Below are 15,168 nucleotides of genomic sequence, written 5' to 3'. Positions count from 1 at the left end.
TCATTAATGACTGAGAATACATTACATGAGTTAAGAATGCTTTATTTATCCCCTGAGGGGAATTATTATAAGTGTATTATTATATTATCTTTAGTCCACATCTTTAAAAGAGCCATGCTGTCCTTGCTGTAGTTTTATAAATTGCAAAGCTTTTTGGTTTGTGTGATGACATTTTGTTTAATAAAACATCTGAATGCACAGCCTCCAACCAGCTCATCAAATGCAATGATCGGGAGGAAAAATCTGCATCAGAGCATCAGCATCAGGTCCTGTTTCTTCTTTCTTAGTTTCTTTGTCATTTCTCATATTTGGTATTTATTTCTTTCTTTTATGTTACTTTGGAACTCACTTTAATTTTCTTCCTGTATATTTACTTTTCTCTCTGCTTTGGATTTTTCTTTTTCCTCTTCATTCACCTTTCTTACACTTGCTTCTGCTTTTTCTTCCCTTTACATCTTCCATCTCTTTCTCTGCAGCTACTTCATGGCTTCCCATGTAGTTTGGAAGAAAAGCTTTTTAGCAAATATTTGTCTGGCTGTGTCTGTGAAGCTCTGAGTCAATACTGGACCAGCAAGGCTAGACCAGTGCAGAGACGAGGAGGGTGAGACAGAGAGAGGGATCAATGCATAAAAACTAGTGGTGCAGAAACAACAGAGACTTGGGATATACTCTCTCCTTTTTGCATTAACCTGAACTTACAGAGAATTCTCTGTAACAAACTGAAGCCCCGTCTCCTTCAGTCATCCTACTGATGAATAGGATTATAATAATAAATTGTATTTATTAAACAGTCTATATTAAGAATTATGGGCTACGGACTTAAAAGGTAAAAAAGGTAAAACCTAAGACAAAAAGAAAAGGTTAAAAGCATAAAACCAATTTATAAGAGAAAAATAATGTTGAGTAAAATAGGATTTAAAACCAGACCTATAAGAAAGTCATCTAAAAATCAAAGGTTCTCCTGAGAAGAAATGAGTTTTAAGTCTTTTTTAGAAGCTGTATGCGTGTACACATGTATATAATAAGTAGAGATTTAGGTTGGTTTACTGGGATTTTATGAAGATAAATATATAGTAACTCGTAATCAGGATGTGGAGCAAATGTAAACAGGAAGTAAAAGTAGCAGTTATTTACTGACAGTGGGAAGGGGTAGCAGTAAACAAGCTTGTTCTTCTTCCTGCTCTTTTCAAGCATGTTAAGCATCAGGATTATCTTTGTCCTGCTTTGTTTTTTGTTTTCCTTACTTTACTGGTGTTGATATTGATTTATTTATTTGTCTTAACATGTCCAAATAAAAAGAAAGTAGTTCCTTGAGATATGCAGGGGTGGTCCAGTAGGAAGACAGACCTAACATTCAATCCTGATGAGGATGGAGAAGCGGTGACGGGAGTGAAGAACAGGTCTTTATATTTACGTAGTCTCATCACAATCCAGAGTTCTGGATGTATCAGAGTCTTTGTAGATTCTTCTAGAGATCTTGCTGAGAAGTGTGTTGCAATAGTCCAGCCTGGAAGAGAAAAAGACATGAATAAGCTTTTCAGCATCTGGGAGGGAGAGAATGGCGTGAAGTCTGGTAATATTCCAAAGGCAGAGGAAGGAGATCTTGCTGAGATGTTTCATGTAGGATTCAAAAGTGAGGTGGCAGCCCATTTTTACTGGAACCAAGTAAGGGCAGTTCCAGTGAGTCCAATGTTGTAGTGAAGCCTGTTGAGGAGTATGCAAATGTAGCCCATAAGGATGAGGAGAGCTTACATCTTTTTCAATCAAGAGGACATTTGTAACTCTCACCGGAGCAGAAACCAGACTGGAGTTTTGCTGTTTGAGGTGGTCTTCAAGATGGGCAGCAACATCTGCTCCCATCCAGACAACGTCTCTTTCAGGGAGACCTTGCAGATTTCAGCAAGACGATGCTGAACCACATCCTGCATCCATCACAGCACCATGGCTTCACAGGAGAAGAGTCCGGCTGCTGAACTGGCCTGCCTGCAGTCAAGACCTTTCACCAGTACACAACATCTGGAGCATCATGGAAGCAGAAATCCAGCAACCAAGGTCCAGGACTGTAGAGCAGCTAGAATCCTGCATCAGACCAGAATGGGACAACATTCCTCTCCTAAAACTCCAGCAACTGGTCTCCTCACTTCCCAGACGTTTCCAAACATGTTAGAAGAAGAGATGCTACACCCTGCTGAACATCACCCTGGAACTCCTTTTTACACCATGCTGAACATCACCCTGGAACCACTTTTTACACCATGCTGAACATCACCCTGGAACTACTTTTTACACTATGCTGAACATCACCCTGGAACTACTTTTTCCACCGTGCTGAACATCACCCTGGAACTACTTTTTACACTATGCTGAACATCACCCTGGAACTACTTTTTACACCATGCTGAACATCACCCTGGAACTACTTTTTCCACCGTGCTGAACATCACCCTGGAACTACTTTTTACACCATGCTGAACATCACCCTGGAACCACTTTTTACACCATGCTGAACATCACCCTGGAACTACTTTTTACACTATGCTGAACACCACCCTAGAACTATTTTTTACACTGTGCTGAACATCACCCTGGAACTACTTTTTACACCGTGCCGAACACCACCCTGGAACTACTTTTTACACCGTGCTGAACACCACCCTAGAACTATTTTTTACACTGTGCTGAACATCACCCTGGAACTACTTTTTACACCATGCCGAACATCACCCTGGAACTACTTTTTACACCGTGCTGAACACCACCCTGGAACTACTTTTTACACCGTGCTGAACACCACCCTGGAACTACTTTTTACACCATGATGAACACCACCCTGGAACTACTTTTTACGCTGTGCTGAACACCACCCTGGAACTACTTTTTACACCATGATGAACACCACCCTGGAACTACTTTTTACACCATGCTGAACACCACCCTGGAACTACTTTTTACACCGTGCCGAACATCACCCTGGAACTACTTTTTACACCGTGCTGAACACCATCCTGGAACTACTTTTTACACCGTGCTGAACACCACCCTAGAACTACTTTTTACACCGTGCTGAACATCACCCTGGAACTACTTTTTACACCGTGCTGAACACCACCCTGGAACTACTTTTTACACCATGATGAACACCACCCTGGAACTACTTTTTACACCGTGCTGAACACCACCCTGGAACTACTTTTTACACCATGATGAACACCACCCTGGAACTACTTTTTACACCATGCTGAACACCACCCTGGAACTACTTTTTACACCATGCTGAACACCACCCTGGAACTACTTTTTACGCTGTGCTGAACATCACTTTGAAACAACGGTTGGGCAATGCCAAAATTTTATGTTACTTTTACATGGATACCAATAACAATACTTTTTGACCCTTAAAGGAAAATCACAATTGTACAGTCTACATTAATATCTTCATTGCAGTGGCAGTATGGAATATAAAATAAACTCAAGAACATAAATACTTGAATAAAATGCTTTAAAAACAATAATAAATTTTATGGAGTAAATTTACCTGAACCACAGACTGAAGTTATTCGGGCGCCACAGTGGTGTGGCGGTTAGCACCACTGCTTCACAACAAGAAGGTCGCTGGGTTGAGCCTTGGTTGGGAGGAGGTTTCATCAGTGGCCTTTCTGAGCGTGAGTGGTTGTTTGTCTCTCTATGTTGGCCCTTCGATGGACTGGTGACCTGCCCAGGTGTACCTGCCTGTCCCCTGTTAATATTTGGGGTAGGCTCCAGCTTCCTTGCAACCCTTAATTGGATGAAGCAATGTAGAGAATGAATGAATTATCAAAATTATTCACATATTTGAAATAGAATTAATATAATATTTAATAGTAAGAATTGGTCGATAGAACAGATTTGCGTTTTTTATTGGTATCGCATTGGCTGATACAAAGCTGGAAAAAAAACTCTGACACCTGCAGCAGGTGAGGCAAAGCCATGCAGCAGGAGCAGAGACCTGATCTGCTCTAGCTGGGACGTCTTTTTGTTTTTGTTTTTTTTTTTTCTACCTTGTCCTGTCCAGCATGGTGGCGGCAGAATGATGGTCTGGCTGCTGTGTTGTACCGAACAAATTTGCTTTGCCAAGGAGCTTTATGGGTAAAAGGTTCCTCTTGGTAATCTAATTTTTTATTTCTTTGTTTATTTAAATATATTGTTTTATCTTATTTATTTAGAAATGTGGAATTTCTGTAATCTTGCTGGACCTGACCGGAGAGGACAGAAAAATGGACAGTAATGAACAGAAGTAAAAAAGCAAAGTAGAAAAAAGGAAGAGGAGACAAAGATCCAGCAGACAGAAGCAACGAGCTTCAGTCCAACCTAACAGCAGACAAGCAGCTGCTACACCTGTACAGAAACATAACAGAGATTTTCCTACAGCGTTTAAAGGTAAACTAAGCAGACAATCATCAGGAGTTCCTAAAAATAACCAAGACAGCAACAACAACATGTATCACAACAACAACCAAAGAACCAGAAACACACACACCTGAACCAAAGCATAAACCCACTGGACACCTCAGTGCTGGGTCAGCATGCAGAGGATGAGGAATGAGGAAGATCAGAGATGAGTGTGATCCTGCAGATATGACCACGCCTCTACGGAGGTTAGACGCAAACTAGGGCGGCCCAGACACCTGGGCCATTAGCAGCATGAACCCAAGCCACCCCACCACAAAGACCAGCCCGGACCCACCCAGAGGGCGGCAGAGGAAGGGCCCAGCCAGAGCCTCCCGTGGTCATGGCGCTCAGGCACCGGCCATCCAGGGCGGCCAGAATGCAGAGTTACCCAATGCTGCTTTTGTTCCTTTTCTTGGTCTTTCCTTGAGGTCTTGGAAACATTTTGCGTGCATCAACTTGTTACAGCTCAAAGGTTTATGTGGAGAATATTAACAGACCAGCAGCTCACACCTGTAATAATCCTGGTAATTTACAGTTTTAGATATTTCTTAATTAGTATGTGATAAGTTTTGTAGTAATGGCCGTCGTCTTTCCACAGCATGTATCTAACTTCATCCATCCGTCTGCTGCAGTTTGGCGCAGAGCGAGTATCCTTCAGTTGCTTTGTTGTTGTTTAGGGCCTCTTCCTTCAACAGTACACGCACACCTCCTGTTTGGAATAAATTCATTTGCAACCCCACAAACACACACTCAAACACACACCAGGCTTGTCCTCTTGATCCTGTCAGCAGTACTCTGCATCCCCATCTCCTGTTTAGACAACCAGCCAAGCCACAAATATGCTAAACTGAAGCAAGTGAGAAGGAGGAGATGAAAGACAGAAGTAGAGCTGAGTGTGTGTGCAAGAGTGGCGGAGTGTGAGCGTGTGCACGCAGGAGAGAGACAGAGAAGAGAGTCCTATTTCATTATAATAGTGTTTAATATTTATTGGGAAAATGTAAGGAAAATGTAAAGGAAGTGCTTTTCAGCGAGCAGCCAGGATTAGCATAAATAGTTTGAGGCTTGGACGTGTTTGGTCCCTGCTGCAGAAGAGTAAGGCTGTCCCCTCTATTCTCTGTGGCACACACACACACACACACACACACACACACACACACACACACACACAAATATATGCATATGTTTGCACACATACACAGCTCTACACATACTTGTGCACACGCAAGCATGAGCAAATATTCAAACATGCAAACACACACACACTGACCTTTGAGTGTGAAAACTCATCAGCATATAGTGATTTATAATAGGCACTGCCAATTCTTGTTTCTTTTTTCTTCTGTTGCGTTTATTAGACAGAAGCCGAGAGGGATGTGGAGGGAGATATTGGCTGTTGTCATTTATTTTATGCCCTGTTACTGCTGATCAAGGATCTGTGGGCTGGATTTGCTTTTATGCTGATAAACTGTATCAATGACGTGACTTTAAGGGCTGTGGATAATCGAGTTTATAAAAACAAATGCAGCTCTTGTTTATTGTTGTATTTAAACCAAAGAGTAGCGGCTTTTAATCATTGTGCCCACATTTTTTTTCTTTTATTAATCTTTGATAACAATCTAATTATTCACTGATGTCTGTGCTAACACTGATGTTGCTACACCAGAGATGGAAAGTTCTGGAGCATGAGTAGCCAAGATGAAAGTCAAGGTTGAATCATTATCAACTCAATTAGTATATTTGGAGGTGAAAGCGAGGGTAAGTTTATTTGAAGTTAACATAGTAATCCTGTTCTTTAAAACAGATTCTTCCGAATGTAGCAACCACAGTATGCAAATGTTCTTTAAAGGTCCCATATTATACATATTTTCAACAATTTCATATGGGTGTCAGAGGTCCAGCAACATTGTTGTGTATCACCTCAAATTCAGCCTTGGTTCTTAATTTCATTCCAGATGTGGCTGTAGTGGCTCTACTGAGAATGGGCTGTTTCTGTGTCTGAACCTTCAAATGTTCATAACAGGTGCCTGGCCACGCCCCTCTCTGGGACAGGATCTGGTTTTCGCTGGAGCCCACCTCAGCTAGACAGGGGGCAGGTCAATGACAGTATCCACTACCAGGGGAGTGGTTATTTCCCTTCATGAAGTCACAACAGGAAAGATCTCAGACTCGCCCGTTTGACCACACATTCGCTAAAAAGTGGAGGAAATGAGTGAGAGAGGAGACAGAATTTTCTCAGTTTTGGGCCTCATACAGGCTATGAGGACACACATGATGTTAGAAAACCTCAGAAAGTGAATTTTGTGCTGCAATCCAACAACAAAATAATGTCTCATGTTTATAAATTCATTACTATGTTAAATTTCTGACGCAGCTCTGGCATGTTTTCCTTTAACTGCAGGCCCTGTGCTCAGAGATCCGAGCCCGACGTCGAGGGGTCTCCTCTGTTCTGAAACTCTGCCAGAAGCTGCTGCAGCACAGCCAGGTGAGGAAAGAAAAGTCTCGTCTGCAGACGTGAATGAAGCACGTCAAAGACAGAAATTTCTTTTAAAAGTTCATGTTATTATTAGTTATTGATTAAATTGTTAGTTATCATTTAAAGTAATATGAAATAATTATTTTTCGTTACTGTAGTTGGATTTAGATTTAGATTAGTCAAATTTTCCGTATTCTATCTCAGTTGTGTTTACGAACAAAAAAGATGTCTGACTGTTATCTCTGTTTGTCTTTTGAAAGTATTTCATTTTTCTTTTGTAAGCTGAACTATAATAGTTCAGCTTACACTTGTGAGAGGAATTATATTTTTGTGAAAAAGGTTTAATCACATATATAAAGAGTCTCTCGGATCCCACCTCTGGCACAGTCGGGCCCCTTGGCTGAAGTGGGCCCAGATGCGGAGCAGCACCGAGAGGCCCTGCAGCTGTTGTCAATCAACCTGGAGCGGAGGTGGGAGGCGATCGTGATGCAGGCGCTGCAGTGGCAGAACAGACTGAAGAGAGAGCTGGGAGAACAGCAGGTTAGGGCGCCCTGACATTTACACTTTCCATCCGTCATCCTACACTGCAGGCAGTCAGCTGACGCATGGTTACACTCAGTGAGCATGTCACCGTTTGATTTGGTGCTGAAATGTGCCGTGAAAGACAGATGGTTTTGTGATTGAAGCTCCACTGTTTTGGCTACAGAGCAGCCTTAACAGTGTGAGATGGTGATAATGCTGTATGAAATAAGCATGAAGTCTAGAACAAAGCATCAGCTTTCACACTGCCATGTGATGGTTTTCCCTTATTTATTTGCCTCCCAGATCAAATTGGGAAAGAAAATTGATAATGGTTATGTTCTCTATGGCACTATAAAATATAAACTGTAGGCACATGTTTACAAGTTCACACCATTTCCTGAGGTTTTAATGAAATGTCTGCATGTTTAGGTGAAAATGCCACAGAGACACAGCAACCACTTCATCATGTTTTACAACCCCTGTTCATAGAAAAAAGTTTCAGGAGGGGGAGAAGCCTTTCAAATCCCCTCCAGATTTTTACATTGCTGGTACAGTTTAGCGCTACCCTGTAAACATAAAATTTGCACACACATTGCTTAGAATAACCTTTGAAAGATGTTAATGCCTAATGAGAGCGCACACAGTAGACCTAACCTGAGAGCTTACTGTAGCTCACACAAACCAAACCGAGTACCACTCATTTCATTCCCATTTCATCCCACCTGGGTTCATCCTGGCCTCCAAGGTGGGTTCATTCCTGTGTGTTTTGTTAAAATTTTAAGAATTATTGCTCACACCTACTGCTACTAAGTCAAACAGTCCTAGTTTCCACTCTATGTCAGCCAAAAGCTACAAGATTAATAACCCATGCATGAGGAAGCTGCTGGTTAGAAATAATGTTAAGATAATAAATATCCCACATATCTTTTTTGATTATACAATTTATATATATATATATAAAATTGTCCCCTCGCCCTCTTTGGGCGGTCTCATGCATCTAAGCTCGGATCCTCTGCCAGAGGCCTGGGAGCTTGAGGGTTCTTCGCAGTATCTTGGCTGTTCCTAGGACTGCACTCTTCTGGACTGAGATGTCTGAGGTTTGTCCTGGGATCTGCTGTAGCCACTCTTCCAGTTTGGGGGTTACTGCCCCCAGTTTCTCATGTTCCTTTTTCCTGATGTTGCATCGCTTGGTATTGCGATGTCAACCACAAAGACTTTCCTCTGCTGTTTGTCCATCACCACAATGTCCGGCTGGTTTGCCATTACCATTTTTCTGTCTGGATCTGGAAGTCACAGGATCTTAGCTCGGTTATTCTCTACCACCTTCGGAGGTGTTTCCCACCTTGACCTCGGGGCTTCCAGTCTGTACTCCGCACAGATGTTCCTGTACACTATACCAGATACTTAGTTATGACGTTTCTTGTAAGCTTTCCCTGGCTTTTCCTCCCATGATGGTTCATCCATCACCACATGATCTGTTTTCCACTGCCTGAGACATTCACCGAGCACTTCATCCGTTGAGGCCATCTTCCTGATGCATTCAAGGATGTTGGATGTTTCATCCTGGATAGTGGTTCTGACCCTCACTAGTCCTCTGCCTCCTTCCTTGTGCTTAGTGTACAGTCTCAGGGTGCTGGATTTGGGTTGGAACCCTCCATGCATGGTCAGGAGCTTTCGTGTTTTCACATCTGGGGTCTGAATCTCTTCTTTTGGCCAGCTTATTATTCCCACAGGGTATCTGATGACCAGCAGGGCATAGCTGTTAATTGCCTGGACCTTGTTCTTGCCATTGAGCTGACTCCTTAGGACTCCAATGACCACTGGTACTACTGATGCCTTCACCTTTCAGGCTTTCTCCAGTTCTTCCTTGAGTCCTTGGTATTTCTCCAGGTTCTCCTGTTCCTTCTTCCTGATATTTCCATGGTTGGGGATGCTACATCCATCAGTACGGCTTTCCTTTGCTGCTTATCCATGATCACAATGTCCGGTTGGTTGGCCTCCACCATGTTGTCGGTCTGTATCTGGAAGTCCCACAGGATCTTAGTCCTCATTCTCCACCACTTTGGGAGGTGTTTTCCATTGTGACCGAGGAGTCTCCAGTCCATATTCTGCTCAGATGTTTCTGGACACTATGCCGGATACTTGGTTATGGTGTTCCATGTATTCTTGGCCTGCTAGTATCTTGCCACCCTGCTGTGAGGTGCTGGATTGTTTCAGGGGGCTCTCTGCACAGCCTGCACCTGGAGTCCTACCTGGTGTGGTGGATCTGGGGTCCTGCCTGGTGTGGTGGATCTGGGGTCCTGCCTGGTACAGTAGATCTGGGGTCCTGCCTGGTGTGGTGGATCTGGGGTCCTGCCTGGTGTGGTGGATCTGGGGTCCTGCCTGGTACAGTAGATCTGGGGTCCTGCCTGGTGTGGTTGATCTGGGGTACTGCCTGGTGCAGTAGATCTGGGGTCCTGCCTGGTGTGGTTGATCTGGGGTACTGCCTGGTGCAGTAGATCTGGGGTCCTGCCTGGTGTGGTTGATCTGGGGTACTGCCTGGTGCAGTAGATCTGGGGTCCTGCCTGGTGTGGTGGATCTGGGGTCCTGCCTGGTACAGTAGATCTGGGGTCCTGCCTGGTGTGGTTGATCTGGGGTACTGCCTGGTGCAGTAGATCTGGGGTCCTGCCTGGTGCAGTAGATCTGGGGTCCTGCCTGGTGTGGTTGATCTGGGGTACTGCCTGGTGCAGTAGATCTGGGGTCCTGCCTGGTGCAGTAGATCTGGGGTCCTGCCTGGTGTGGTTGATCTGGGGTACTGCCTGGTGCAGTAGATCTGGGGTCATGCCTGGTGCAGTAGATCTGGGGTACTGCCTGGTGCAGTAGATCTGGGGTCCTGCCTGGTGTGGTTGATCTGGGGTACTGCCTGGTGCAGTAGATCTGGGGTCATGCCTAGTGCGGTAGACCAGAGCCTACATGGCCCTGGTACTCAGTGCTTGCTCCTATGCTGTCCTTCAGTCCAGTTTAATTTAATCTAATTAAATGAACCTAATAATAATAACAAATATCCTTAATGATATAATAAAAATCAACAAATTAGTTTTGTGATAATGTTTCCGTGTTTTGCTCACATGAATGCTGCACCTCATACAAGTCACTAAAGAAACTGACATAATATACATTAAAATACAATAAAATATGGAAATACTAATGAGGGACATGATTATTTATATAATATATATGTAATTTTTACATGTAATTTGCAAGTAAATGTTTTATTTTCATATCTAATAAAGCAATATTTTATTTGTAACAGAACATGAAAACAAATGAAATGTTGAAAGTTCGACATTTTAGTGTTTTATGAAAAATTTTTCATATTGAATTTGATGGCAGAATGCAGCTCAGACAGGAAGGGACGGGGGGATGTTTACCTCTGGGCAGCATTCCCTCTTCTGTTAACAGCAGTCAGTAAACATGAGGGAAATGAGGAGTGTTGTTTCAGTCTTGTCAGATATAAGCTTCTAGCTGCTTCACAATCCAGGACTTTTGTTGTATTTTGCATTTCAAAGATGCGGCAGGATGCTAGCCGGTCATGTCTGGGCTGCAGGAAGGCCAGTCCAGCTCCTGGACTTCAGCTTCACTTTGCTGAAATAAACAAATCCTTTCCTAACAAAGACATGTGGATGGGAGCATATGCCGCGCTAACATTTTTTAGCATTGATGGTGCTTTTCTGGATGTGCACGTTGTCAGTTCTAGTCTCATCAGACAGATCAGTTTTCCACTTTGCCTCACACCCTTGAGTTTTGGTCCAGAGAAGACTTCAGCATGTTTCATTCTGCCCTTATCATGCAGAGGTGTCTTTAGATTCTTGGAATCTAATATAGTATATTAGATAGTATATACTCTTGAAATATTCACATTCTTTGAAATTTTACACTGGTGAACTTTATTTTGAGATATCTTCATATTTTGTTGGTGATTATTGCTGAATGTTTCTATTCATAGGCAGGCCAAAAATCCATAGCAGCCAGCTAATGAAAACTGATGTTACTTCCCCGGCATGATCAGTCTCACAGAATCAATGCTTCCTCTGCGGCCTCATCTATAAGACAAAGTTACAGAAAATATTTTGACAGTTTGCATTTCAGGAAGGCATGCTTGTCTGGCACCATGACGGTGCACAACCAAAAGCTTTGCCTTAGCGGTAATCTGCAGCTGATGATGCCATTTATGTTCCACATTTAACCGCTGCTCACAGTGACAGGTTGACAGTTCCACATGTGTGGCTTGTTGGAGCAGGTAAAGCATCTTCAGCATTAAGTGAAACTTCACTCATCCTGAGCAGAGCTGCTCTGGACAGACAAGGAAATTTTTAATTCTAAGATGAAGGCAGAGAGCTGCAGCAGCTTGGAGATGCACACAGTTGTACAGTACAAAGGCAGGATGTGTTCTCATGTAAAGTGGTCAGATACAATCACACACATTAGCATTAAAAGCTTCTTTTTATCTTCATTTTAAGCAACTTCTAAGTCCAAAATATTTTCATGTTAATAAACCAAATAATGTGCGTTCATGCAGGATTATAAACATGTATGACCAAGTTATGATGAAACATGTTACTGTACATTTTTTATACTCTTTCCTTTTTAAAAAATCATATCAATCGTATTGTGCACAGCCACAATTCCAAAAAAGTTAGGAAACTGGGTAAAATGCAAATTTAAACAGAGCATCAACATATCAGCTGATGAAACAGAGACGTTTCACCATGAGATGAAAATATGAGCTGATAGTGAATCTGATGGAAAAAGTTGGAACAGGAGCAACAAAAGGCTGGAAAAGTACCTGGTACCAAGCAGAAACACCTGGAGGAGCATTTAACAACTAACCAGGTTAACAGGCAGCAGGTCAGGAACATGACTGGGTATAAAAGGAGCATTTCAGAGAGGCAGAGTCTCTCAGATGGAAAGATGGACAGAGCTTCACCAATCTGAGACAAACTGGATCTAAAACTGGAACAATTTCAGAAAAAAGTTCCTCAGACTTTGAAGATCCTCCATCTACAGTGTAGGACATCATCAGCAGGTTCAGCAGCTTTTTTTTAGAATTGGAGTTGTCATTTATCTTTTTGTGTTGTTGTTGTTGTTTGCTTTAGTTCTTAAGTTTAACAAAGAAAGTTGAACAGAATGTAAGAAACACGTTATTTTCGACTTGTTCTGCTCTGATAACAAAGCATTAGCAGGTGTCTGGAGGAGCAGAATCAGCTCATTTCTGGATGTAACGCGAGCCAGCCTCACGTGTTGCTGTAACTTTCTCTTTCCTCCTCGTATTTTCACACACAGCCTGCAGACGACACGTTGTAGAGAAGACAAATCACGGAGGCCAGACTCTCTGACCTCGCTGCATGGCTGGAGAGTAATTTCACTTCTGCTGAAGATGGGAAAGGAATAAAGAGAAATGCAAGAAAGGGGGAGGGCAGAAAACCACCGGGGCATACATGTGGGTGCTTTAGTTTATAAATGAACACTTGTGCTCAGTGATAAAAACAATTGTCCTCTCCGGGGTTTTCTCTTTGTTCATTTGTTTGTGTGAAGGAGTTGGCTCACCTTGTATGCAAACAGCTTTTGGTGTGAATATGTCAAACAGCTGTTATAATGTAAGTGTACTCATCAGTTGTACTGACTGTACGTGCACATTCTCTCATCATGTTGTCATGTTGTTGTACTGAAGGAGCAGAAGTCACTCATCAGCTGGAAAATCTGAGATTCAGACACAACCTCCAGCAAGCAGCAGATAGTATGTTTACATCATTGCTTCATTTTTCAGAGAGGGGGAAAAGAAATCAATAAATCCAGTGTTTTATACAGATATCTGGAGCCAGACTGATTCCTTAAGTGAAACTGGAAGTCTCAAGGCCTTATTTGTATTTGATGCGGTGATTACATTAATTAGTAACTGCTCCATTACTGAAAACCTGGATGAAAAACGCTTAGACACAGCTGATCAAGCTGGGAATGTCCAGAAAAATCTGTAATGAGATCAGAGTCTGACTAATCTCAGAAGTCATTTAAGTGATTGCAGTGTGGTTATCCTAAATATAAAATGGATGGATTTAAATTAGACGTAATGTGTTCACATGTACATTTAATCAGGCATGCACAGGATGCAACAAGACTTTAGGAAACTTTGGGAATTTCAGATAAACAGGTTTAAAGGAAAAGTGAAAAAGAAAAATTACATATATTTAAACTAAATCACTGCAACTCTGAGACCCAGTAAAGATGACGTTTCTGTTTAATGCTCTTTGGATATGTTAGCCTGTAGTTTATGTTATGGTCTGTTTTTGGGCCTTTATTATTCCTTTTATAGCTCGTCCCTCTTCAGCATATTTCAAGTTCTTTTAAATGTCTCTTATCACAGATATGCAGATGATATTCGGCTTTATCTTTCTCTTAAACCCCAGGTTGTTTTTAAACTACAGATCTTGCTCAAGTGCTTAGAGTCTGCCAAGAATTGGATGGCTGAAAATTTCCTGCAACTTAATGATGAAAAAACTGAAATCCTTGTCTTTGCCCCAAAGGTTTTCTCCCAGACATAGTCCAGGTTTTTGGCCCACTTGCCTCCTATGTAAAACCCTTAATCAGGAACCTAGGGGTAACCCTTGACTCAGAACACACATCTTATTTTATCATCATGATCTTACATGCTTTTATGTCTTTGCGCCTGAACTACTGCAACTCTGTTTTCACTGGCCTCAATGAGAAATCCCCGGAACGTCCTCAAGCTGTACAGCAGGGGTACCAGCGTCGGTCCTCAAGAGCCACAATCCTGCAGGTTTTCCAAATTTCCCTGCTCCAGCACACCTGACTCAAATGAAATGGATTCAACAGCCTATAAGAATCTGCACAATGACTCGTTAGTTTAAGTCAGGTGTGTTGGAGCAGGGAAATTTGGAAAACCTGCAGGATTGTGGCCCTCAAGGACCGACGCTGGCCACCCCTGCTGTACAGAATGCTGCTGCACGGCTCCAAACTAAATCTTCAAAATACTCACGTGACACCATTGTTAGCTCAGCAGCACTGGGTCCCAGTCCACTTCAGAGTACATTAAAAAATTCTGGTTTTAACATGTAGAACTCTGCATGGTCAAGCCTCGTATTATATCAGTGGACTTTTGCAGCCACATGTCCCAAGCAGATCCCTGAGATCATGCGGACAGGGTCTGCTAGTGGTGCGGCTTGCCTGATTTAAAACCAAAGATGACAGAGCTTTTGCAGCAGTGGTTCCTGCTTTCTGGAACTCCCTCCAGACCCGAGATCTGTGGACTCAGTGATATCTTTTAAAAGGCAGCTTTTTTTTCATCATGTGTTTCTATGTTTGTTTTGTTTTATTGTGAAGCACCTTGTGATTATTTATCTTGAAAGGTGCTATAGAAAAAAAGGTTTACTTACTTACTTTTAGCTGCAAAGCCTTCGGTCAAATGTGGCTTTAGCAGTGAATGAGCCATTAAAGTGCTAAATTCACCATGTACACAAGACTGAACCGAACATAAAGTGAGCTGGAACAGCATGACCTGTTTGCTGTAGGTTTGCGTCTTAATTTTGATGTGGCCATGAAATGGTCCTTTTTCCTCAATGCAACAATTCATTATAGTTGAAACCAGTGAGATAATGAGATGCCATCATCACGTCCTGGCTGAGCCAGTCTACAGTTGACATGAACGGCACTGGCAGCAGCAGAGAGTGTGAAAACACATTTTCTCTGCT

At 42.5% G+C, this 15,168-nt stretch overlaps 1 protein-coding gene across 1 annotated transcript in view; it reads left to right on the top strand.

Moving 5' to 3' along the window:
* Positions 1 to 15,168, top strand: part of akap6 (A kinase (PRKA) anchor protein 6) — a 315,131-nt gene that overhangs the window by 281,783 nt on the left and 18,180 nt on the right. The window contains exons 18-19 of the mRNA XM_041971385.1: positions 6,827 to 6,910; positions 7,289 to 7,441. Of these exons, the coding sequence (XP_041827319.1) occupies positions 6,827 to 6,910; positions 7,289 to 7,441 (237 nt within the window). The remainder of the gene's footprint in view (positions 1 to 6,826; positions 6,911 to 7,288; positions 7,442 to 15,168) is intronic.

This window comes from Melanotaenia boesemani, chromosome 20 (assembly GCF_017639745.1).
Source record: "Melanotaenia boesemani isolate fMelBoe1 chromosome 20, fMelBoe1.pri, whole genome shotgun sequence".
Lineage (NCBI taxonomy): Eukaryota > Metazoa > Chordata > Actinopteri > Atheriniformes > Melanotaeniidae > Melanotaenia > Melanotaenia boesemani.
Note: the sequence above shows the minus strand (reverse complement) of the source record. Positions and strands in the feature narration are given on the sequence as shown.